Below are 27,415 nucleotides of genomic sequence, written 5' to 3' on the forward strand. Positions count from 1 at the left end.
ACTCCTAACCTCGAGTGATCCACCCACCTCGGCCTCCCAGAGTGCTAGGATTACTGGTGTGAGCCACTGTGCCCGGCCAGAAGCAGGTCTCAAACCCCAAAATCTAACGTCAGAGGGTGTCATATAATACTGCCTTTACCATTTATGTGGAAATTACAAATGTAGCATTTCCAAATATTGGGAGATTAGCGAGCAATGGAGTTACTTAGTAAGGTTCTACGGGATAGGGAGAAGGATTTGGAAGGTCCAGGGGAAGGGGAAGAGGCAAGGGACCCGTGTGCAGGGAAGGAGTCTGGCGTGTTCAGGAAGCAGGGCAAGACCAAGCACAGACTCCGGTACAGCAAAATGCTCTGACGTCCCTGCCAAATGTATGTAATCTGTACACGAAAGCCCATCTGAACATGTATGCATGAGTGCTGCTGAAGACACCTGTGAATGCTAGCAGCTCTCATAAAGGTCTCATCCATCGCCAGCACTCTGGAAGACACAGCGGCAGGACAGGCAGGGGTCTTCCCTGCAGCTCTCCTCAGCCAACCTCTGCTGACACTCTGTCCTGTCCGTCTGCGTGCCTGCGGCAGGGCACTGCGGCGGCTCGTGAAAGCTTCCTCCACGCAAGCTCTTTAGACTCAAAATCCTTTTAAAAAATAAGTTGCTCTTTCTCTGTGCTTCAGAAATTCCACTGTTCAGATGGCATTGCAAGTTTAATTTCTTCACTCTTTGGCATTGAGGGAAAGATTCTGTTTTTGTTTTTAATAGGCTTCTACAAATGAAATATGTAATATTTCTCTCAAAATTGAGGTCATCTTGTTCAAGATTCAGAACAAGAGACATTCCAGGTTGTCCTGACACAACCAGAGAGGGTGGTCACTGTCTGGCTGAGACACCAGCTCCTTAGTGGGGAATGTTGAGCCCACCGGGGTCGGCCCCCAGCTCCCACACAGTGTAAGTTTCTCCCTCCTCCCAGGTGCTCAGCCCTAAGTCTGTGCCTCTAACCTTGTATCAGTTCTCTGTGGCCAAGCCACCATGCAGAAAGTTCTTGGAGGTGAGGGTCACGCTTCGTCTATTCTTCCAAGTAAGCATTACTGCTTTCCAAGTGCCAAACAAATTGTTAAGCCTGGGATACACCGTCAGCAAGGCTGTCCTGGTATTGGAAATAGCAGGATACTTAAGAATACACACCCTGGAGCTACACTACATGGATCAGAAGCCCAGCTCTACCACATGCTAGCTACATGACCCTAGGCAAGTCACTTAACTTTGTGTATCCTGGTTTCCCCTCTGTATAATGGTGACAATAACAGTACCTACGTCATAGCGATGAGAAGATTAAGTGAATCCATATATTTAAAGTGTGTCTATGGTTAGTACTCAGTAAATCCTAATGCATCAGTTAGTACAAAAGACTGTTTCAATAATGAAACAGACCAATACAATAAAGCAGCACAAAGGTCCCTAACCTTTTTGGCATCAGGGACTGGTTTCCTGGAAGAAAATTTTTCCATGGACTGGGGGTGGGGGCGGAGCATTCAGGAATGATTCAAGCACATTACATTTATCATGCACTTTATTTCTATTATTATTACATTGTAATATATACTGAAATAATTACACAACTCACCATAATGCAGAATCTAATACCGCTGCTGATCTGATAGGAGGTGGAGCTCGGGCCATGATGCAAGTGATGGGAGTGGCTGTAAACACAGATGAAGCTTCCCTTGCTGGCCTGTTGCTCACCTCCCGCTGTGGGGCCTGGTTCTTAACAGGCCATGGACCAGTACCGGTCTGCGGCCCGGGGGTTGGGGACTGCAGCAATAAAGTGTAAGTGTTCCCTATAGCAAGGGTAAGTACAAGATGTTTTAGGAGAACACAAGAGGGGTGCATAACTCAGACTTGGAAAGGCTTCCCAAAGGATTCGCACCCTAGACCGGGACTTTAAAAATCACTTTACCACAGGAAGGGGTTTTTTGCTGCCTGACCACCACCATCAAGGGTTGTGCACACACTCCTGGAAAGGGCCTACCCCAGTCGGCTCTGCCCTATCACCACAAAGTCCTCCTCTCTTGGCTGAAGTTGATGCCTGATGACATGAAGGAGCAGATTTACAAACCGGCCAAGAGGGCTCAACTCCTTCACAAATCAGTGTGATCCTGAGGGACTCACATGTGTTGCACAAGTACATTTTGTGTTAGGCAATAAAATCTTGAGAATCCTTAAGTCCAAAGGACTTGCTCCTGGTCTTCCTGTGGATCTTTACCATTTAATGAAGAAAGCAGTTGCTGTTTGAAAGCATCTTGAAAGGAACGGGAAGGATAAGTATTCTAAATTCCATCTGATTCTGACAGAAAGCTGAAACTCACTGATTGGCTCAATATTATAAGACAAGCGGGTTCTCCCTCCCAATTGGCAGTATGAGTCATCCACAGCCTCTGCCCTGGATGCATCAATTTGTCTACGTACCCCAGCAATAAAATCACTGGTTAACTAAAAACATAAATAAAATAAAACAAAAACAAAAAAACCACTACAAGAAGGGGATATGAGGACAGAAAGAAGAATGTTCCAGATTGAGTGAACAGCACATGGGAAAGCATAGAGGCAAGGGTCCACGCTTCTTGGAGAGTTTGTTTCATTTTAAGAAATAAAACTAAATGAATTTGTTTCATTTTAAAAAATAAAATACCAAATCCATTACTAATAACAGTTATTACAGAATTTGCAATGTATCTTCTATCCATTGAACTGTTAATGTACAAAATTCAGAGTTAGGTCACAAAAAGCAGGTCTGAAATAAATTTATCTTTGAAGATTACAAAAGGAAGGTCAAATGGCTCACAAGTTCTCTTTTTATTTTCAATAGGAACCAAACACTTAAGGAACCTTCAAATTTTAAGCTAATTTAATTGTTTCTGAGAAGATTTCTGATCCACAGACTCTAGAGAAGACAACGACGGTGTAGTCTTTGTTTTTTACTCCCTACTGCAGCACATCACATGTGGTAGGTACCCAATAAATGCTTTTTTTTCTTTTATACTCAAATGCACTGAATTTTAGTTTGCATCCTAATTTTCTTTTTCAACAAATACTTTCTAAATGGTGAGTGTTCAAATGAATCCTGCCAATGTCCAGCACTGCTCTTCCCACTCAACTTACAAAAGGCATGTTTGGACCTGCCTCCGACTTCTTGGACCAGCAGCTGATCTCCAAGATGACGTCCCCCAGAGCTGTGTTTTATAATCAGCTAGCAAATCTCAGCATGAGCTGAATGAGCAAAGGTTAAAAAGACAATAAAAATACAAACAAGCCAGGATTGTACACATCAAGTCAGTGTGGAGAACCAACTGGACCTACGATTAGACTTCGATTTTAAGACAACTAAAGGGAGAGAAATTTTCCCAGCAGGTAATAATCCTTTTCAGAAGACCAGCACAGCCTTTTTCTTACTAACAAATGAGGAACTGGTTCCTGAGATAATAGGAGGAAAAGGATTTTATAATTCATCTCAGCCAGGGATTTTCAAACAGGTTTTAACTGAGGTACCCTTTGTTCAAACTAAATATTACCAAGATGTGTAAACAAACGAAACACACAGAGACAGAACTGCTCTGGTTAAAGGAAAGGTCCAGGCCCCAATTCCACCTGTTGCCTCTTAACCCCAGATGTAACAGACAGAATGGCCTGGAAAAAATGGCAAAAATATTTTCTGTCTCTAAAGCCTGCATCCCTGCCTCAGGCCAGTGGTTGGGAGGGGCAGGTAGGTCTTTTGTTTATTTGTGCTACAAGAGATGGCTCAGCCGCACCTGGTAAAGGGAAATCCTGGGCAGAGGTTACAAGACTGTCTTCAGTGGAGATGGGAGGATCAGAATTATCAACTGTAATTGCCTGAAGCTGAGAAGCCATCCTTTAAAAGTTCTGTATTTCTGCGAATGTTCAGGAAATTTGGGATTTTGAGACAAGAAGATCTACCATATTTCCTCCTTTGCCAACAAAGTAAACTCTCTTTCCTTTCTCCTCAAACCACTTCTCCTTGTTCTTCTTCGGCCTCATGGACAAGTGCCGAGTTTTTGGTAACAAAAGCATATCTAAAACCACTAATTTTAGTCTAACAACTCCCCCTCCCTTTTACAGATGGAAAACCTGAGGCTGAGAAAAACAATACATGACTTGTCCAAGGTCATATACCTAGTTGCCAACAGAGCCGGGATGAGTTCCTACATCTACTTACTCCAAATTCAATGACCTTTCCACTGCAGCATGCCAGATGGCATGAAAGGTACACTTACTGATGTGGAGGGGGTGGCTGCTGGAAAGTAGATGGTGCACGAGAGGAAGCGGATTACCCTGTTGAACACACAGCGGGATAGGGCAGGCAAGCTCACACAGTGGCTACTACAGATTGACTATCCCTTATCCAGACATGTTCTGGGTTTCAGATTTTTTCAGATTTTAGAATATTTACATTATACTTACCAGTTGAGCATCCCTAATCCAAAAATCTGAAATCTAAAATGTTCCAATGAGCATTTCCTTTAAGCATCATGTCAGTGCTCAGAAAGTTTCATATTTTGAAGCATTTTGGATTTCAAATCTTTTTGATTAGGTTTGTGGCAACCCTGTGTCAAGGAAGTCTCCTGGCACCACTTTTTTAGTAGCATGTCTTCACTTTATGTCTCTGTCACATTTTGGTAATTCTCAAAATACTTCAAACTTTTTCATTATTATTTCATCTGTTATGGTGATCAGTGATCAGTGATCTTTCATATTACTGTTATATTTGTTTTGGGATGCCATGAAATGTTCCCATATAAGATGGTGAACTTAATCAATAAATACAGTGTATTTATTGACTGCTCCATTGACTGGCCGTTCTCCTGTCTCTCTCCCTTTCCTATTACCTGAGACACAATCATATTGAAATAAGGCCAGTTAATAACCCTACAATGGCCTCTAAGTGCTCAAGTGAAAGGAAGAGTTGCATATCTCTCACGTTATATCAAAATCTGGAAATGATTAAGCTTAATGAGGAAGGCACATCAAAAGCCAAGAAAGGTCAAAAGCTAGGCCTCTTCCACTAAACAGTTAGCCAAGTTGTGAATGCAAAGGAAAAATTCTTGAAGGAAATTAAAAGTGCGACTCTAGTGAACACACAAATGATGAGAAAGGGAAACAGCCTTATTGCTGATATGGAGAAAGTTTGAGTGACCTGGATAGAAGATCAAATCAGCCACAACATTCCCTCGAGTGAAAGCCTAATCCAGAAGAAGGCCCTAACTCTCTCCAATTCTATGAAGGCTGAGAGAAGTGATTAAGCTGCGGAAGAAAAGTTGGAAGCCAGCAGAGATTGGTTCATGAAGCTTAAGGAAAGAAGCCATCCCCATGACTTAAAAGTGCAAGGTGAAGCAGCAAGTGCTGATGTAGAAGCTGCAGCAAGTTATCCAGATCTAGCTAAGATAATTGACGAAGGTGGCTACACTAAACAAAAGATTTTCGGTGTAGACAAAATTGCCTTTTATTGGAAGAGGATGTCATCTAGGACTTTCATAGCTAGAGAGGAGAAGTCAATGCCTAGCTTTAAAACTTCAAAGGACAGCCTGATTCTCTCATTAGGGGCTAATGTAAGGTGGTGACTTTAAGGTGAAGCCATTGCTCATTTACCATTCTGAAAATCCTAGGGCCCTAAAGAATTATGCTAAATCTACCTTGCCTGTGCTCTATAAATGGAAGAACAAAGTCTGGATGACAGCACATCTGTTTACAGCATTGTTTACTGAAAATTTTAAGCCTACTATTGAGACCTACTGCTCAGAAAAAAAGATTTCTTTCAATATTACTGTTCATTGACAATTCACCTAGTTACCCAAGAGCTCTGATGGAGCTGTGCAAAGAAATTAATGTTGTTTTCCTGCCTACTAACACAACATTCATTATGCAGCCCAAGGATTAAGGAGTCATTTTGACTTTCAAATATTATTATTCAAATAATATTATTCAAATATTATTATTGTATGGCTATAGGTACCATAAACAGTGATTCCTCTGATGAATCAAGGCAAAGTAAATTGAAAACCTTCTGGAAAGGATTCACCATTCTAGATGTCATTAAGAACATTTGTGATTCACAGAAAGTCAAAATACCAACATTAACAGGAGTTTGGTAGAAGCTGACTTCAACCCCCATAGATGACTTTGAGGGGTTCAAGACTTCAGTGGAGGAAGTATCTGTAGATATGAAAATATCAAGAGAACTAGAATTAAAAGTGGATCCTGAAGATGTGACCGAATTGCTGTAATCTCATGATAAAACTTGAACAAATGAGGAATTGCTTCTTGTGATGACTAAAGAAAGTATACTAACCATTCCTCCCACTAATAAAAAAAAACCCATGATTCACAAAACCAGCTACTAAACATTTCTTAACACAAGACACTGCATCTACACTCCTAATAATAGGTATCATTATTAACATATATTCTAAGCAATGAACAATCATAAAAATCCCCAACCTAACAACATCCCTAACAATTACTATGGCACTAATTATAAAACTTAGACTCCTTCCATTTCATTTTTGAGTCCCAGAAGTAACACAAGGAATTCCACTAATATTAGGCATAATTCTATCAACATGACAAAAACTGGCACCAATTTCAATCATATTCAAGTAGCATCAGTTGACCTAAATATAATATTAATTATCACTATAATATCAATTCTTATAGGAGGATTAGGATTAAATCAGACACAACTATGAAAAATCTTAGCCTATATTCATCAATTGCACATATAGAATGAATAATGGCCATCTTTAACTACAACCCTTTTACAATAATCTCAAATCCAATATTTGATATTATAGTAACAATTACTGCATTCATAATATTCAATTTAAATATAACTATCACAACATTATCACATACATAAAATAAATTACCACTAATAAGGTCCACAATCCTTGTAACTCTATTATCTTTAGGGTTACAATCCCACTTACAGAATTTTTACCTAAATGAATCATTATTCAAGAATTATCAAAAAACAACAGCATTATTATACCAACATTTATAGCTATCATAACATTGTTCAACTTATATTTTATGTACAATTAATTTATTCTACATCATTAACAATATTCTCAATAACCAACAACATAGAGACAGAGACAACTTAAAAATATAAACATTCTTTCTTTCATCATTTGTTATACTATCAACCTTTTCCCTCCCACTTGCACCAATATTCTCAACATTGGATTAGGAATTTGGGTTAGACAGACCAAGAGCCTTCAAAACCCTAAGCAAGTAAGTACCCTAATACTTAATTCATTAAAAATAAGGACTACAAGACCCTATCTTATATCAATTGAATGCAAACCAAACATGTTAATTAAGCTAAATCCTTAATAGATTGGGTGGTGTCTGATCCCAGGGAAATTTAGTTAATAGCTAAATACCCTAATGAACTGGCTTCAATCTACTTCTCCCACTGCCTTGAGGGAAAAAGAAAGTAGAGCAGCCCTGGCAGAATTAAAGTGGCCCCTTTGAATTTGCAATTCAATTTGAATATTCACCTGGAAACTTGGTAAAAAGAGGGTTCAACCTCTGTCTTTAGATTTACAGTCTAAAGCTTACTCAGCCATTTTATCCTTCTATGTTCATTAATCATTTATTATTCTCAAAAGGCCACAAAGATATTGGCACACTGCATTTACTATTCAGGTGCTTGAGCCGGAATAGTAGGAACTGCCCTAAGTCTTTTAATTCAGGCTGAATTGGGTCAACCAGAAGCCCTGTTAGGTGATGATTAAATCACTGCCTAAACATTGGTGATAATCTTTTTTATCGTTATACCTATTATAATTGAAAGTTTCGGTAACTGATTAGTCCCCTTAATGTTTGGGGCCCCAGATACAGTATTTCCATGAATGAACAATGTACGCTTCTGACTTCTCCCATCATCCTCTGCTTGCCTCCTCAATAGGAAAAGCCGGCGTTGGTACAGGACGAGAAGTTTACTCACCTTTAGCTAGAAATCTAGCACATGCAGGAGTCTCCATAGATCTTACAGTTTTCACATTACACTCAGCAGGTGTTTCATCCATTTTTAAGAGTTCTTAATTTTATTACAACAACATTAACATAAAACCTCCAGCAATATCCCAATACCAGACACCACTACTTGTCTGATCAGTATTAATCACAGCTGTTACTCTTATTACTGTCTTTCCCAGTACTAGCAGCCAACATTACCATACTATTAACCAACTGTAGCCTTAATATCACTGTTTTTGATCCCCCTGGAGGAGGAGACCCAATTTTATACCAATATTTACTCAATCTCACATACTGTAACTTATTAATCTGGGAAAAAAGAACCATTCAGTTATATACGAACAGTATGAGCCATAATATCAATTGGCTTTCCTAGGCTTTATTGTATGAGCCCTCTATATATTTACAGTAGGGATAGACATTGGCACCCGTGAATTTTACAACAGCTAGTATAATCTGCTATTCCCACAGGAGTTATTAGTTGACTAGCAACGCTACATGGAGGTAACATTAAATGATCTCCAGCTATATTATGGGCCTTAGGCTTTAGTTCTCTATTTACAGCTGGGGCCTGACAGAAACTGTACTAGCTAACTCATAATTAGTAGAGGCATTAATAACAGGAGTTCTCACTAAGCGTTCACTATATACTGACTATATACTATACTAAGGGCTTTTCATGCCTTCTCTCACAACTCCTCACACCTACTCAGTGTGATAAATACTATATTAGGTGGAACCATGGGGACTTTCCATTTCTGTAGATTTAAAATGGTCAATTATCAGCAGTTTTATATGGTTCAAACTACCATCATCCTGGTTTGGAGAAAGTGAAATATGGAGAGACTTGTCTAAGATAAAATAGCCAGTACCTGGTGGAGTCAGGTTTGTAAGCCATACTGGTTGATGTTGGCACCAACATTCTTGACCAATATGTTATACAAATTCCTATGAAAGAGGCAGGTCTAATGGTTTAGCAGATGTAACCTCTAAGCTTTAATCAAGTATTATTTGCATGGTATTAGATTATATACAAAAAGTCAAGAAGTGATGCCACAGCAAATTTGGCATTAAAATCAAATGTTTACATTAATTAAAGGAGCCCATGTTTGTTCTTGCCTCTAGGATTACTCTTCTTTCAATGAACTCTTATTATCATTTATTCAGCCAATAAATATTTACTCAACACCAGGCTGAATGTTTAACCTCCTAGAAGGAACTTCTTTTTCAACCATCGCCTAATGCTGACCAATTTACCAACTGGAGTTCATCTCTCTTTTCAATAGCTTTTGTCCCCCTTGTAATGAGAGTCCCATTTTGCCTTTTAACACCTCCGATTCCCTCCAACAAAAGTGAAGGATTCTTGACGAAAGCTCAATAAATGTTCAATTTGATGTTCATATCAAGTGTACCACATGTGAAATATAACAGGGGTAAAGAATCACAGCCACCTCAAAGGGGGTAGGTGATAAAGCCTTTTCTGATCTCATGGACTTGTGTCCTTTTTTAACCTGAACTCATCAGGAAACTAACTTGCCTTATGCTATTCTTGTATTACTACTTAATGTTTCATGCGCCTTGTCTCTGGAACCAGAGTTTAAGCTTCTCAAGGGCAAAGATTAAGTCTTATTCTTTGACTTCACACACTACCAGCAAATCATGTAAATCAAGAGACCTTTAATTCAGGGACATGAAGAAAAATGAGCAGATTAGGGGAAGGTCCTCGAAGGTAGCAAAGTGAAAAAAGAAGAAGGGGGCGCTTGTGCATTAACACCTGCTTCTGAGAACTAAGACCAGCTAGTATTTCAAAGCTTTGGTATCCGCCTCGGCTGTCCTTTTAAAGAGGTGTGTGACAATTCACAATTGCAAAGATGTGGAAACAACCCAAGTGCCCATCAATACATGAGTGGATTAATAAAATGTGGTATTTACAGCATCGAGTTCTATTTAGCCACAAAAGACAATGGTGATCTAGCACCTCTTGTATTATCCTGGATAGAAGAGCTGGAGCCCATTCTACTAAGTAGCACAAGAATGGAAAAACAAGCACCACATGTACGCACCATCAAATTGGCATTAACTGATCAACACTTAAGTGCACATAGGTAGTAACATCCATCCGGTGCCGGGCAGGTGGGGGGGGATGGGTATACACACACCTAATGGGTGCGGCGCGCACCGTCTGGCGGATGGACACGCTTGAAACTCTGACTCGGATGGGGCAAAGGCAATATATGTAACCTAGACATGTGTACCCCCGTAATATGCTGAAATTAAAAATAAAAAAAAAAGAGGTGTGTGAGAAAACCGGCAGCGTGACTGATGTTGGCTGAGAAGCTACACGGAAAGGCCAGTAGACGCCCGAGGCGGAGGCGGAGGCGGAGGCGGAGGCGGCAGCGGCGGGCGAGCAGTCCGCTGGCCGCCAGGGGGAGCCCTGGGGCGCGCTGCCTTCCCCGCCCAGCCCCGCTCGGCCGGCCCGCGCGCCAGCCCGCCGCCGCCGCCGCCGCCGCCGCCACGCCCGCGACAGGCCGAGGGCCAGTCACCCGCGGGCCGGCATCCCGCAGCCCCCTGGCGCCCCGCCCCTGCCCCGCCGCGGGACGAATAACGGTTACGAAGCACTTTCTCGGCCGCGGATTTCTGCTTAGTCATTGTCTTCCAGGAAACAGCTCCCTCAGTGTGGAGTCAGCTCCCCCGCGGCGGCCGCAGGAGCCGAGCCGCAGCCAGCAGCGCCTCCCTCCCCGGCTGCCGCTCCGCGGCCGTCCGGCCTCTCTCGGGCCGAGCGCAGGCCGGGCTCCAGGCGCGAGGAGTCGGCGGCCTCGCTCTCGCCTCTCGGCCTCCCTCGGGCCTCGGCACCGAGTCCTGTGGGGCCGCCGCCTTCCCGCCCGCCCCGTAGCCGCTTGGCCCCCTCGGGCGGCCGCTGCCATGGGCACCGACAGCCGCGCGGCCGGGGCGCTCCTGGCGCGGGCCAGCACCCTGCACCTGCAGACCGGGAACCTGCTGAACTGGGGCCGCCTGCGGAAGAAGTGCCCTTCCACGCACAGCGAGGAGGTGAGCGCGGCGAGCGTCGCCTGCGGAGACGCAGGGCTCCCGGGGCAGGCCGCGGGCCCGGCCAGGCGGCTCCGAGGGGGCGGAAGCGCCGGCGGGCCGCGGTGGGTGGCAGGGCCCTGGGCGCCCGCGGAGGCGCGCACCTGGGCTCTGCCCGCGGGAGGATGCTGGGGCTGGCCGGCGCCACCTCTGGTCCAGACCCGCAGCTGGGGGCAGCGCGCCTTAAAAACTTAACCGAGGCAGCTGCGCACCAAGTGACGCTTCTGTCAGTGCTTACTTACCGTCGATAGCGTAACTCTTGAATGTATTGGGTCCCTCTTCCTGGCACCGGATCAGAGAGGGCCGGCACACAGCCCAGTCCCTCTTCCCGTCTCTCATCCTTCCCCCACCTTGTCCCGGTAAAGGAATATTTCAGAGATTAACCTTTGGTGGATTCAGATGAAGTAGTATTCGTAATATTCTTAACTTTTAGAATGTTGACATTAGTTTCTCTATTGCCATGAGGCAAATGAGTAAACGCTCGAATTTGGTTTTGAAGTAAGGTATATATATTTTTTTGCTGGAAATTGATCTGCCTTATTTTATTCACCTTAAGACTAATGACTAAATACACGAGGGATGGATACCCTAAATACCCTGACTTGATCATTACACGTTCTATGCATGTAACAAAATATCACATGACTATGTACAAACATTATATATCAATAAAAAATAACTTAAAAAACTGGGGGAAAAAGACTAATCACTAGTTGGAGGTGGCAGAGAGTAATCTGGAATTTTACACTAGTTAAATACTTTTTGCTGACCATTCCTAATCAGATAGTCATCCACTGACTGTGCCAGTTGTGCATATTGGTGGTATGGGACACTTTTAGTAATTAAAAAATAATAAAACCTTTTTAGGAGCTATGTGACTTTGAAAAAGTTACTTAGCCTCTCTGTTTACATAGTTTTAAAGTTGGGTAATAATACCTTCATCAGGTTGTTGTGAGAATTAAGAAATAATATATGGTCTACGGCCATACCACCCTGAAGGTGCCTGATCTCGTCTGATCTCGGAAGCTAAGCAGGGTCAGGCCTGGTTAGTAATTTTTAAATTTTAAAATTAAAAAAAAAAAGAATATATGAAAGTGTTCACCATACAGGCATTTATCTCCCTATTAGCTGGTTTCATTAGAAAGATAAAGGCAATCTTAATTAAAAGAAAAAAACTTTCCTAAACTATGTCATATTATGATGTTATCAGATGTGCTCCTGGGAAGTTTCTGCTCTCCTATGTGAGATGTTGGCGGTAGACTGTGCAGCAGCACATGACATCCTTCTGAGTATGGCTGGACCTGTGCCCAGGCCTGGTATTGGGAGTCAGTGCCCATCAAGAGATGAGAACGCTTGATTAACAAATATGAATCCATACCATATTCAGTATTCAGGTTCCAGCTCAGTGTGTTTTGTTCTGTTTAAACCACCACTTTGACTATTTCTCCCGAAGATAAATATTTCTGTATTTGGTATGTAAACCCTTAATTTCTTCCAGCACTGATAATGATTGTTCAGTACAGCATTTTGCATGTATATTGGTATCGGCAAAGTTTTCTCTCTTATCTCACTAGAACACCCTCTAAAAATGCTAACTTTCAGAGTTTTTGACTACACAGTGAGAACTGCTTTTTACAATCCAGTTCATGGTTAAATATATATATATATACATATATATATATGTGTATCTGAAACACAGGTTTCATGAAAAGATATTAACCCTTATTATGTACTGTGTATTCTGATTTTTTTCTATCCTATTTTAATTTTTAAAAATTTAGTATCTTAATGCACTAAGTCATACCCCACAGTTTTGAAAAACATTGTTCAGAGGACTAATTCTGGTTTTTATTTAGGGGGCTTCATAAGAGTAGGACAAAAGTAAAGAAACTAGAAAACATTTGAGAAAAACTTGAAGGAATGGCATCATATTATAGAGAAACTATGACTGCTTAGTTAGAATGGGAGAGGCATGTTTTGTTTCTGCATAAAGAACTTTGTCACAACCAGAGCCCCAAATTGGGATGTGCTGCTCAAAGTCCCAGCCTCATCGATGAGATTAAAGTAACTGAATAAGTCAGTCATTATTGAGAAAATTTACAACTTAGGTAGAGAGTTCAGGTAAATTTCTTAAAAGGTCTCTTCTAGTTCTAATTTTTGTGTGTGTGACCTCTGCCCACATACTTTGTTTCACAGTTTTTTAAGTGGGTGGGACTGTTTTGCTCAGTTCTTTGTTATAAGGGTGTTTGACCAGTTGGATCATGGTATTTTTAAAACTCTTATATTAATAAAACTCCAGATATAATGATACACTAAATTATGGTGATACTTATCTTCGGTGATATTATGTGTGTATGATAAGAATGAAAAGAGCAGAGAGCAAAAAAGTACAAAGTTAATGTTCAGTCAGTGTACAGTAGATAACATGTAATTTACAAGATTAAAAATCAGGTTTGTGATAAAGTCAATGAATTTCTCATTTAATTATAACATTAGACTGTTCTATGATTTATCCTGACATTTTGCAGAATCCAAGATTAATTAAAGAAATGGTTTCAAGAAAGGGGTGAATAGTCTGAAAATATTCTTACCTTCCTGGATTGAGGAATTTATCAGGAAAGCCTTAAGAATACAAATAAGCTGTCCTTCCAGAGGGAAATTTCTTAGAATTCTGCTGTGATTTAAGCCAAAACACTTATGATAGAATTGTTAACCTCTAGTTGGTTCTGCTTCCTCAATTTTTACTGATTTTTAAGAGAATATTGACTTGTAATTCTGTCTAGAATTATCAACTGATTTTAATCTACTGACTTAAATTTGATTATAAATGTACTTTGTAGAAAGATAGAGACCTTATAACTTGAATCCAAGTGGGTTATTGTGGATAGCACATAAATAGTTGTTGTGAATTATAAATCTTAACATAAATGGCTCTGTGCCTTTAAGTTGATAAACTAGTCCCTTGTAATCATCTGTACTGAGATATAAGCAGTAAAGTGCTTGTATCAGTTTTTTTCAATTTGGTCTCTGTTGTTGCTGTTAGGAAAGTGCCTTTACAATTCAGCAGCTGGCTTCTAGTTAATCATTTCTTTTTTTCATTGATTGCTCACAGAATGCAAAACATTGGGCCCTTGCGCCCTTGATAAGGCAGTGATTTCAAATGCTAGTGTTGGCCCATTAGTGGTCATAAATCAGTTTAGTGAATATGGAGCAGTATATTTTTTCTAATTAATAAAATAGAAGCCTTTTGGGAGGATGGGAGGAGGATGATGAGGGATAAAAATGTACCTATTGGGTACAATGTACACTACTCCAGTGACTGGACACTAAAAGCCCTGACTTCTGCATTATACAATTCATCAGTGTAGCAAAAACACTTGTACTGCCTTAATATTTGGAAAAAAAAGAAAAAGAAGACTGGCATGTAGTGAGCATAAATACTGTTTTGTGAATTTTTTTGTCCCATCCTATGTCTATAGACCCTTGCTTACTATGTGAATGTATGTCTTACGTGGGACCACTATCAAATAAGTTTGAAATACACTGACATAAGAGATACAAAGATGAATAAACTAATGAATTTACATCATACTTTATAATGTTAGTTCAGTTTTGTTTAAGAAAACACTGAAAACAGGCCGGGCGCGGTGGCTCACGCCTGTAATCCTAGCACTCTGGGAGGCCGAGGCTGGTGGATTGTTTGAGCTCAAGAGTTCGAGACCAGCCTGAGCAAGAGTGAGACCCCGTCTCTACTAAAAATAGAAAGAAATTAGTTGGCCAACTAAAATATATATATAGCAAAAATTAGCCGGGCATGGTGGCGCATGCCTGTAGTCCCAGCTACCTGGGAGGCTGAGGCAGTAGGATCGTTGAAGCCCAGGAGTTTGAGGTTGCTGTGAGCTAGGCTGACGCCACGGCACTCACTCTAGCCCAGGCAACAGAGCGAGACTGTGTCTCAAAAAAAAAAAAAAAAGAAAGAAAAGAAAAGAAAACACTGAAAACAGGTTATAAGCATATGCCTAAGTGTTAGGAAATGAGTTATGGACTATCCTTACACAGGGTGTCTATCCTGGTGGTTCTCAGACTTTAATTAGTACATAGTGATTACTTGGGATGCTTGTTAAAGTTCTGGCTCCTCTTGGAGAGTGACTCAGCAGATCTAAGATTGGGCTCAGGATCTAAATTTTTAACAAAACAGCACAGGTGAATCTGATGTAGGAGTTCCTCTGGCCATCATAATTCTCTAATCTGTTTGTCTTTGAGGAATATAGCATAATGGTTAATGTGAATTCTAGTCAGCTGGCCTGGGCTTGAATCCAAGTTCCTCTGTAAACCTTATTCTTTAAAAAATGTTTTGTTTCTTTATGAGTGGTTTTATGTTCCAAAAGTTTATTTAAATCTTCATTGGTACAAAAACATTTTAAAAATAATTAGACTTGCTTTAGGTCAAGAAAATTTGAAAAATAAGAGTAGGATAAAAACAGGTCTGTATTTATCTGTGTTGAAGGAAACAAAAGCCTTGTAGAATTAAAATTGGGTTTGTATGGTATTTCGTATTGATATCTTTTTTTCCTGCTTATCAAACTATACATTCTTACTGTAGAAGTACATAGTGTATAGAGTTTAACAGTTTCAAAATGCATTCCTTTTGCAGCTTCGAGATTGTATCCAAAAGACCTTGAATGAGTGGAGTTCCCAAATTAGCCCGGATTTGGTCAGGGTAAGTGAAATGTGACTACAGAAATCGTGCAGGTCAAAAGGGAAGTGAAGTAATAAGCAGGAAGTTAATTTCCACAGTTTTGTGAGGGAAGTCAAATAAGCAATTAGCCATAAAACTCTCTGTGGTTAATTGCTGAGTTGTCAGTCTGATCCATAAGGCTTAAGCATAAAATGGAAAATCTGGATTCAATAGTCAACTCTTTAACTAGACAAGATACTAGGATTCTTGTGCTTAATTTCCACCACAGTTTCCTCACCATCAGTGTTTTATTCCAGTTTATTTTTGGTGTAGTTGAAAGCAATCTACCAACAAAAACTGTTTGATAATCATTCTTCTACTAGACCAAAAATGATTATCAGTTTTGATTGGTAGATTGCTTTAGTAGACCATCACCCTAGCAATATAGTCACTAGACATTTTTAAAATGTCAGGTATTCATTATCCTCATAAATTATTCATTATAATGCATTGGAATGGCTTTTGCTTTTTTCTGTTGTACTCAGAAAAAAAATGTTTTGGCTTAAAATGCTTATGATTACAAAACTAACCATACTATTATCATATGATCCAGCAATCATACTCTTTGGTGTCTGCCCAAAGGAGCTAAAAACTGAATGTCCACACAAAAACCTGTACACAGATGTTTATAGCAGCCTTATTCATAATTGCTAAAATTTGGAAGCAACCAAGATGCCCTTTAGTGGGTGAATAGATAAATAAACTGTGGTACCTCCAAACAAAGAACTATTATTCAATGCTGAAAAGAAATGAGCTATCAAGCCATAAAAAGACATGGTGGAAACTTAAATGCATATTACTAAGTGAAAGAAGCCAATCTGAAAAGGCTACATACTGTATAGTTCTGACTATTTGATATTTTGGAAAAAGCAAAACTATAGAGACAGTAAAAAGGTAGCAGTTGCCAGGGCTTCAAAGGGAGAGAGGGAGGGATGAATAGGCAGAGCACAGGGGATTTTTATGGCACTGAAATTACTCTGTATGATACTTGTGAAGCCTATTCAGACCTCAGGAAAAGAACTGTGTTGTCTTATGGGTTATCTGTTTCCATTTTTTTTTCTTTACGCAGCCTAACAGAACAGGTATGAGGGTTCTCTGTTTCTAAAGGGTGTTATGGGTAGTAGAAAATTTTATAATCAGAAACAGTACTTTTATATTTACAATAAATATTACATGTTTATTTATAGGAGTTTCCAGATGTCTTGGAATGCACTGTATCTCATGCAGTGGAAAAGATAAATCCTGATGAAAGAGAAGAAATGAAAGTTTCTGGTAAAGTCCAGCCTTTACAATTCATTTTGTTATATAGTGGAAGTGATAGTGAGGTTTTATTAGCCATGGGAATAAGCTTTTCTTTGCTTCTGGTAGTGCTTGACTCAGACACTAAGTGTGGGACATAAACAGATTGTTTTTTAACATAATTTTATTGTCAACTCTAAGAGGGAGTTATAGGAGGTCGATGCTGGCTACTTCAGTGGAGTCAGAATAGAACTTGAACTTGCTGTTCTTCATGATGTTCTCATGTCATGTCATGTAATTTATGTGTCAGATTTCAGAGCAGTAGAAAGATTAAGGTGGAGGAAATGGAAAGGGTAAAGGGAAGGCTTAGGCGCAGTGTCTACCCAAAGCAAGCATAAACCCTCCCTTTCTGGTGGGACTGGTAAGCAGCGATTGAGGTCACCTGGGAGTGTAGAAAGAAGTTTGGGCAACAGGTGGCATGGAGAGAAAGGCAAGACATAACTCCCATTCAACATATATAGTGAGTGAGTACTGCATTCCAGAAACTGTATTAGGCTCTAAGAATACATAAATGAAAAGATATACTGCTCCTGCCCTCACCTTACAATCAGCATAGCATAGTCATTAAAAGCTTGAGCTTGACTAGATTGAAATTCTTGGGTGTGCAAATTACTGGCTGGTCTAATCTTGGGCTAACAAAGAATTTAATCTCTCTGAGCCTCAGTTTTCTCATCTATAACATGGGGGTGTATCTGTTTCTCAGGTTTCTTTGTAAATTGGATGAAATAACAAAAGAAGCACTTAGCACAGTGCTTGCCACAAAGTAAGTGCTAGGTAGCTGTTATTTATTTATTACGATGTTGTTATTGTGATTGTGCTATTTTATCATTATTATTATTGAGATAGTAATCCTAAATTACATGTAAGATCAGATAGGGTATTATCTTTTGATTCTAATAATAATAACTATCATTTATTGAGTCTTGCTTTGTGCCAGGCACTGTACTTGGTACTTTATGGTTATATTTCCTCATATAATTCTCAAAACAATCCCACAAAGTAGGTCTATTTCTCATTGCACTAGTGACATTTAATAACTTGAAAGTTGTCATACAGCCAGTAAGTGGTTATACCAGGAATCTGTCCCGGTATGCCTGACTCCAAAACAGATTTCTTTCTGTTAATTTCATATTGCTGTTTGTGTTAGAAAGGAAGTAAAAGCAACATTCTTTCTCTGGTTGATTATAATTCATCATAATGTAAATCTGTCTTAGAGCTCTTAGAAATTGTCCTCAGTTCCTATAGGGCTTGAGATTTTTGATAGGTTTCAAAATTCTCTCCTTATGAAGAGGTTTCCTCTAGCCACCTATCCTAAAATGCCTCATCTCTCAGAGAGAGCAGGCCATTTCAGAGGGTACAAATTCATGGATGGAAGAATAGTGGTGGGGTTTTCAGAGTTTAATGGGAGCTAGGGTTGGACCAAAGTGGTGAATATTGACTCTTCTCTGGTAGGGGAGCTGTGATGGCTTTTCAATAGGGGAGTAACATGAGGAAAGCAATTTCTTTTAGAAAGATGATCTAGTAGTAGAAAGGAAGGGACACATACAAGAAACATTATACAAGAAAATGTGTTGCATATGTTGAATGCCAGGTACTTTACATAAGGGTACACATAAGGCCATTTAATTAGCCCTATTTCTCTAAATGCCCGTTTCTGATTTTTTCTTTTCTTGCTCTCCTGCTACTCCATCTGTTTATTTATTGAGTAAATCTAGATTTTGAACAGTGAGTTTACATGACGTAAATATGTGCGTACAAAGTTGAGTTTAAATCAAGCCCAAGCCTCAATCTTGTAAATATAGAAAACTACTCAACAATACCTGGTAACCAAAGAAATGTCAATTAATGTGGCCCTAGGTAGGCATATATTGTATCTACTAAATTAAAAAAAATGTTTTTAAATAATAGCATCCTATATTGTTAGGAGAGATTCTTAACTGTTGGTGGTCTGATAAATTGGTACATATATCTTTTATAAAGTAGAAGATAAATAAAATATTACAACTCACACAAAAAAGTTATATCTTTTGACCCATAATCACATTTCTGACAGTTCATCCTTGGGAAATGATTCAGTGTAAAGTTGAACAAAAAGTTACCAGGATGTTCGTTTTACCATTATGTGTCATAACAGAGGACTGGAACTACTACTAGAACATTTACTAACCTAAATGTTCAATAAGCAGGAACTCATATAGTAAATTATATCCTATCAAAATTACAGAATAATGTTCAATCATTTAAAATGAGTATGTAAAATTATATATTAAAAACAATACATTCAAGGCCACCCTTGAGTGAAAAAAACATAGAATATACAAAAATCTAAACAGTAATTACCTTGGGTGATGAGACTGTTGTCAGTTCTTTTTGGTCTTTCTACTTTCATAGGTTTTCCTCATTTCTAGAGTAAGCACATGACTATTATGATAAAAAATTTTAAGATAACTAAATACTACATATAAATATATAAAAAATATTTATTACATAAATATAAACCAAATAGAAGTAGAAAAAATGTTATGCTCTGCTTCATATGACCAAAAACTGGGAAGTAATGTCTAAAAATGAAAATGATTGTATTAGGAAGGTGGAATTGTGGATTTTTTTTCAGTTTTCCTCTCATTATAGCCTTTTACCTTTAGTCTTTGTATAGATTTTGGTTATTGGAAAAAGTACATAATATGCTCCATTAATGTTTAATTCATAAAAATATATATTTTCAGTAAATTTAAGCCCCTGTATTTATCTGACCTGCCTTCTAATAAATGGGAAATTAATATTTGCTTTTTGTTTTGACAAACATATTTGTTGGCAACTAGCATATAATTTAAAAATTACAATGGAAGTATACTTTTATGTTTTAAAATGAAAATTTTAAAAATTATGTGACTAGGAAAGGAAAAATTCATTCAGGATTATCTGTCATCTTAGTATTATGGCAGTATTAATGCTAGCATATAGTAAAATGTATACCCAAATGTAGTAATCAGTTTTGTTTTCTTTGTTAACCAGCAAAACTGTTCATTGTAGGATCAAACTCTTCATCATCAACTAGAAATGCTGTTGACATGGGTAAGCAAAAATTTAATTTTTTATCTTAATAGTGGGCTTTAAATTAGTGTAGGTATTTTTAGTTATAACTTGTGTTCAGGTCCAGGTAAAAAGAAAATGAGCTCATTCCAATTTTACCTTTTAAAGTTCTAGCCAAATTTCTTAAGGGTTCTCTAGAATCATACTGACTTATGTAGGGTCATATTTTGATATATAAGAGGAATGTAGAAGATGTAACGTAATTAAATGTTAACTATCTGTTTAGGGATAGATGTTCTCCTTAATCATATTTTTAGCCCTTTTAGTACTATAGCAAAAACAACAGCAGCAACAAAATCCAAGTATTTTATCTCTATTTTCAGCACTTGATTAGGTTATTGTGGTATTACAGTTATTCAATCCTTTTTTTTAATCATTTTTTGAGCATTTATAAATGTTGAAAACTTAAATAATTGGTTCTTTACTATAACTGTAGAATAACCAATAATTTAAAATACGCTCTTAAATTGTTTTATAGAAATTAAGAAATTATCTACCTCCATAAATATAGATTAAGACCATAAATTCAGTTTTTCAGAGTCTCGGCCTTATTCTTTGCTGTGACTACCAGTTATAGAATATGTGGTCAAAATTCTTGTTTTCATCCATATGAGATACTAGTGAGCAAGTAGAACTGGAGAAGAAGAAAATTTTATGAAGATAAGGAAGCTAACAAAAAATCCTTGGGCATAGGAAACAAAAAGGAATCCTGTTCCCCAGAAAGAAGAGCTTGTAGTAGTTGTGAGCATCCTAGGAAGAATGCAGGTCAGAGAATCCCACTTGATCTTCCCCTCAGAGCAAGTAGGTGGATGGGCACTTACACGTTTTCAAAAGCTGGAAATGGTCTAAATGAAAGGTAAATTAAGAAATTATCTGTTATTTAGAAAACTAGTGAACAATATGGACAGAATTCAGTGGGATACTTTGAGGACATTAGAAATATTTGTTTTTTTGCACATTGATAACTATGTGAATAAAAAAAAAAGAAGAGACAAACATCCTCTTTGTGTTTTCCTTCCCATCAGCCTGTTCAGTCCTTGGAGTAGCACAGCTAGATTCTGTGATCATTGCTTCACCTCCTATTGAAGATGGAGTTAATCTTTCCTTGGAGCATTTACAGCCTTACTGGGAAGAATTAGAAAACCTGGTTCAGAGCAAAAAGATTGTTGCTATAGGTACCTCCGATCTGGACAAAACACAGTTGGAGCAGCTCTATCAGTGGGCACAGGTGAAGGATGGCTAGATCCTGAGCATTCGGGGAGGAGCCTGCCCTTTTCAGTCTTTGCTGCATATTGTTGAGTGTTCTGCACATAGTAGAACCCCTCACTGAGGGGTGACTCTTCCAAATGTGGGAGGTTTTTGGTTTTTTGTGGGGGGAGTTTTGAGGCAGGTTTTATCTAAATCATTAGGGTTTGGGTTTTTTTTTTTTTTTTTCATTTATGTCTAATTGAACTGAATATTAATCCCAGTTAAAATGAGTGACAGAAACACTAGGAAATGTGTGTTGAAGCATTTATAGCCAACTAAATTAAGGCCATTTCCTTCAGTTTTACTTATGTGCTGAAAATACTACATTTTTCTTTAGGTATTATTAGACTGTGGCTCTAATTTCCTAAGTAAAGGAATATTATATATAACAAATATTTTGTTAACTATTATTCAAAGATATCTGAGACTCTCAGTTCAAACAACTTGATATGGAGTGAGTGTCATAAATTAACCACTCCCACCCTCTGGTCTAATAACCTACAAAATTATTTGGGAAGTTAATTACTAATATTTTACCTTTACTTTCCGTATTTTTCTTTATTCCTTTTCCTTCATCCTCAGCCTTCTCTTTAGAGCTTTCAGAGCTTCTCATGGACAGAAAGACCTTAGAGAAAGTGTTGCCCCTTCTCCCTTTGACTTAGTGATAGCTAGAATGTGGCCAAGAAACTCCTGGAGAGACTTAGGTGATTCAGAATGTATATATATAAATTAACTGTCCAGCTGTTGGAATTTATCAGCTCTTCCCTTTCAAAATTTGTCTGATTACTAGCCATATTTTATATTTTAACATTAAATGTACTTGTATTTGATCCTCTACCTTTAAGAGCTATTCCCTCTGTAGCTGAAACCATCAAACTTAGAATCACGTTTATTTCCTAGGCAGATGTATTAGATTGTTAAATGGTCCATTTTATAAACTTTAAGAACCATAGAATGTGATTTTTCATATATTCTAAAAATAAGTCCTTTTATTGCTTATTGCTTTCTTACTTTACTTCTAGGTAAAACCAAATAGTAACCAAGTTAATCTTGCCTCCTGCTGTGTGATGCCACCTGATTTGACTGCATTTGCTAAACAGTTTGACATACAGCTATTGACTCATAATGATCCAAAAGGTAAGAGTGGTGTTTTCATTATGGAGATTGATCATGAGCTTTTGTCTTACAAAAAGCTAGTTTTTGAAATTGACTTTTAAGTGTGTGCAGTGATAAATGTACAGTGTTATTTAGAATTATTCTTAACGGTTAGTTCAAAACACTTATGCCTTTATTTTTAGAAAGTTTTATTTTATCTTTGTACCGAGTGGGGGGAAAAGTGAAAGGATCATTTCCTGAACCGCTTTTATATTTGTTGAGGTTCACAATATTAAACTACAAAGAAAAGATCTTTTGAGACATTCTAAATAATAATACATATAATCTTGTCTAGTACAGCAAAGATGGGACCAAAGGGCCACTTAATTTTGAAGGATAAATATCTAGAAAGAGGCACATACAATTTAATTCAAAACATAAAAAGTGTCTTAGGTTAGATAATTAATGAGGTGATTTTTAATCATTACTATCAAGATACATGTTTAGTGTTAATGAGAAACATTATTTGATTAATGAGAATGGCTTGCCTGCTTTCTGTAGAATAATTTTTTATCAACATTTTACAAGTTAACTAGATAGGCTAGGAAGAAAATGTTTAAAATAACTTGTAAAGATAAATGTTTCAGAGAGCCTGTGTATTGACTATTTTTGTTGTAAGTGAGGAAAGTCTTGTGACAGTTTTAAGTCTCTATGACATTTTTATAGAGATTCTGTTTTAATATTGAAGGAAATTATATTTCATAGATGATTCTTAGAGAAAAAATTCAGTTTTTACTTGTATTTTTTATGTCTAAAAATATGACAGATTGGTGGGTTGATTCAATTTGCTCATTTTTAGAATGCTATTAATAACCTAGTAAGACTTTATACTATTTATTAGCTGTCTACTCCATTCTCATTTTTTAACTGTTTCATCAGAAGTGGAGGAGGCTGAGGAGGAAGAGTTTTAATAATTATTATTCCTTCAATGCCATCCATCATACCAGATACCTCAGAGAGATTAACTGTAATCCTCACAACAGCTGAAACTAGACATTTTATTGATGAGGAAATAGAGCCTGAGAGTTTAAGAAATTAGCCAAGTTCACCCAGCTGACATAGGGCAAAGTGTGACTTAGACCTAGGTCCTGGATGATTCTTGAGCCTTTGCCACTATGCTGAACTATCTCTTTGATTTGAAACATTCGTATTGTAGTATTTCAGTCTCAAACCTTTATCTATTTCCATTTAAATGATACCAGAATAAGATATGGTGACTTTTGCCTCCTCAGTAGAGTTTTCACAAGCAAGTTAAAAAAAAAAAAAAGTCATTTTAGTGAAAAGCTAACAAAGAATTGCTTTAATTTATTCTAAAATATAAGCCATTTAAATTTTACCTTTCCATATGTTTGCAGTTATCATGTATCTGTTTGCTTTGGGGGAGGCTTTTCTAACAGTAATTGTTAACAACAGCCAATGATCCCAGCCTGTACCCCCTTCTACTTCTAATTGGAAAAACTCTATCCTTTTGCCAGTGGGAAAGGAAATACAAAAAGACTAAGGTGTCTACTATTTTGTTTCCATGTATCCAAATGTTGACATTTAGATTATGTGCTCATACATCATTGTTATGACAATATATATTGCATATATGTATATGAGGAGAGAGATTTAATCCTTTTTTGTATGGTTTTGTATTACTGACATAATTTGATACTTGGTTGTCCTTTTAATTTTTATTCTAAACGTTTTGGATCCTGCAGATACCATTAGTGAATCTTCAGATACTTTAATCTATAATGAAGCAATTCTACAGTTAATTTGTTGTGTTTACTGACTAAAGAGTTAACATAGTTGAATTTTAAAAGTATGTAGTTATTAAATAGCTTAGTTCTCTAATTTTGTGTCAAACTTTTTATTTTTAAGCAACCAAATTGTAAAACATTTAACTCTACTTGTCATCTAAAATGGAATTTTGTTTATAAGTCCCCTGAAGGTCTACTGCTATTCTGAAATTACCCTTATTCCTCAGCTGGGTTTATTTTCCATTACCCTTTGTCCTAGAAGTTGTAGTAACAGTTTAGCTACAGTCATTGTAAAATCATAAAATAGGTGATCCTGACTTTAGAACTTTTCTTTTTTATTTGCTTTACCCCTCCCCCCACTCCCATAAAATCTAATCTTTGTTATGCCTCATTCCCTCAGGGTTCTCTTCTCTGCTAGATAATCTGATAAGTAAATCCATATTATTGTTACTTTTCCCGGGAAACATTTGCATCCTATTGATGAAAACTAATATTTACTAGCTGTGTGACCTTGGGCAAGTTACCTAACCTCTCTGCTTCAGTTTCCCCCTATAAGTGGAATGATAGTAGCTATCTTATAGGGTTAACATGTAGATTAAATGAGTTAATACATGTAAAGTACTCAGAAAAGTGCTTGGCACATAATAATAGCTATCATTTACTGAGGGTTTACTGTTAATGCTGTTCAGGTATCACAACAGTTCACTTGGGAGTAGTCAGGTCCTTTAACACTCCCAAATCCTGCTGTGTAGATGGTCACGTAATCCCTACCTGTAGGTTGATTTTGACCCTAGTGGAATCTTTCCATATTGATTGATTCATTCAACAGACATTTGAGCACCATGTGCCAGGCATTGTTCTGGGTACTAGAGATAAAGGACCAAGTCGGACAAATGTCAAACCTCATGGAATTTATATTCTAATGGGAGGAGATAGACAATAAAATAAATGTTATATATGATAAGTGGTAGTATATGCTATGGAGAAAAGTTGGTTGAGGGACAAAAAGAGCTTCCAGGTTAGGAGTTGTTTCATGTGGGACTGTCAGGGAGGCCTGTCTGCTAAGGTAATGTTAATCAGACACCTGCAAGAAGGGAGTGAGCCATGTGGATATCTGGAAGCAGAGAGTTCAGGGAAGAGGGAGCAGCTGATTCAGAGGCCCCAAGGTGTGAATGTGCTTGAGGTTTTCAGGATATAGCAAGGAGACCAGTGTGGCCGGAAAAGAGGTAGTGAGGAGGGGAGTGGTAGGTTATGGCATCAGAATGGTCGTAGAGGGTTGGACATAAACTTGGAATTCAAAAATAACAAGTTCATCAAAAAAGTGCAAATTAAAAGATAGCCACTGGCAAAGATTTTTTTAATGATTGCTGGTGCTCATGAGGACATGATAAGATTGGCACTCTCACATTATCAACCTCTGGTGGAAGTATAAAGTACAGCCTTTCTGGAAAGCAGTTGGTCAGATACTATGTGTCAAGCCTTAAGAATGGACTGGTACTTACTTGGGACCTTCATTCCATAGCCAGGCATGCATTTTAAGGATATTCATCATATCATTATCCTTATTAGCAAAATATTAGGAAAAACCTAAATGTTTTGACCAACAGTAAGGAAATGTATAAATTATGATCTTTATTAATATAGTATTTGAGGGATTACTAAAAATGATGTTTTCACAGGATAATTACATGGGAAAATATTCACAATATTAAGTGGAAAAAATCAGTAAATTAGGCTGTAATTACAGTATGATTTCTAGTTTTGTAGGATTTGGATATAAGATATATACAGATGTAATATGTGGATATATATATGAATATAAGATATATACCGATATATGGAGATAAATATATACACAGAAAAAATTGTAAAGGAAATACATGGCAGTGGAAATGGTATGTTGTCTCTGATTGATAGAATTTTGACTTTTCTTCCTTCTTTTTACTTTCCTGTGTTTTCCTTGAATGTGCATTAGAATCACCTGGAGGTGTTCAGAAAATACAGATGTCTAGCAGCCTCCACTCACCAGAAGACAGGAATTTAATAGGCTGGAATGCAGGTGTAAATACTTTACTTAAAGAACTTCCTGGGAGCGTCTAATATTCTGGTTCAGATTTACAGCACACATGAAGTATATTTTATATTCAGTTTTGAGGTGTTTCTTTTGTTGTGTTAAATGGTTACCCACATAGTAAAGTGATTTTGTTTCTGAATTTAACATTTTGGTGTTTTGTTTCTTGTTTGTTTTAGAACTGCTTTCTGAAGCAAGTTTCCAAGAAGCTCTTCAGGAAAGCATCCCTGATATTCAAGCACACGAGTGGGTGCCACTGTGGCTACTGAGATACTCAGTCATCGTAAAAAGTAGAGGAATTATCAAATCAAAAGGCTACATTTTACAAGCTAAAAGAAGGGGTTCTTAACTATGACTTAGGATCATAACCTGCTGACCTGTATTTTCCTTGAATATAAGATAGAAATGAAATGTGTAAAAATCTAGTTACTGCCTGTAAATGGTGTCATTAAGGCAGATGCAGATATTCCTTTTTTTTTTTCTTGAGGCAGATATTCTTTAGTTATATTTGACAGTATGTTGCCTGTCGAGTTTTGAATACTTCTTTTGCTTCCATACCAGTCCACTCACATGAACCACTATATTGTTTTCATTAAACTATTGTTTTCTAATTGAAATTGTCTATAAAGAAAATACTTGCAATATATTTTCCTTTATTTTTATGACTAATAGAAATCAAGAAATTTGTTGTTAGATATATTTTGGCCTAGATATCAGGGTAATGTATATACATATTTTTTATTTCCCCCAAAATTCATTAATTGCTTCTTACTCTACAGAATAACTAAGCAATTTAATTACAATTTGTTAAAACTGAAATACAATACTGGAAGATATTTTTCCTGTCATCGATAAAATAATTATATCTCAGAGTAACTGGAGTAGCTAGGATTGACTCGTAGTGTAAATAAAATTCGTTCTTCAATACATGAA

At 37.8% G+C, this 27,415-nt stretch overlaps 1 protein-coding gene and 1 pseudogene across 1 annotated transcript; both read left to right on the forward strand.

The window, feature by feature from the left end:
- The first annotated feature begins 195 nt into the window (after positions 1-195).
- On the forward strand, positions 196-2,488 carry LOC123634834 (annotated as a pseudogene).
- An 8,073-nt stretch (positions 2,489-10,561) lies between these two features.
- GCLM (glutamate-cysteine ligase modifier subunit) lies at positions 10,562-27,415 on the forward strand. Its single transcript, XM_045547503.1, has 7 exons — positions 10,562-11,097; positions 15,788-15,853; positions 17,059-17,143; positions 20,186-20,245; positions 21,289-21,491; positions 22,534-22,648; positions 26,662-27,415. Exons 1-7 carry the CDS (start codon positions 10,972-10,974, stop codon positions 26,829-26,831), a joined length of 825 nt encoding a protein of 274 aa, XP_045403459.1. The 5' UTR covers positions 10,562-10,971; the 3' UTR covers positions 26,832-27,415.

This window comes from Lemur catta, chromosome 3 (assembly GCF_020740605.2).
Source record: "Lemur catta isolate mLemCat1 chromosome 3, mLemCat1.pri, whole genome shotgun sequence".
Lineage (NCBI taxonomy): Eukaryota > Metazoa > Chordata > Mammalia > Primates > Lemuridae > Lemur > Lemur catta.

Bases quoted from the DNA above. Each gene is read 5' to 3' on its own strand.
- GCLM (XM_045547503.1), top strand. From the start codon at position 10,972: ATGGGCACCGACAGCCGCGCGGCCGGGGCGCTCCTGGCGCGGGCCAGC. The intron at 17,144-20,185 runs GTAAAGTCCAGC...TTTGTTAACCAG, and splicing joins AGAAGAAATGAAAGTTTCTG to CAAAACTGTTCATTGTAGGA. The intron at 20,246-21,288 runs GTAAGCAAAAAT...CCTTCCCATCAG, and splicing joins TAGAAATGCTGTTGACATGG to CCTGTTCAGTCCTTGGAGTA.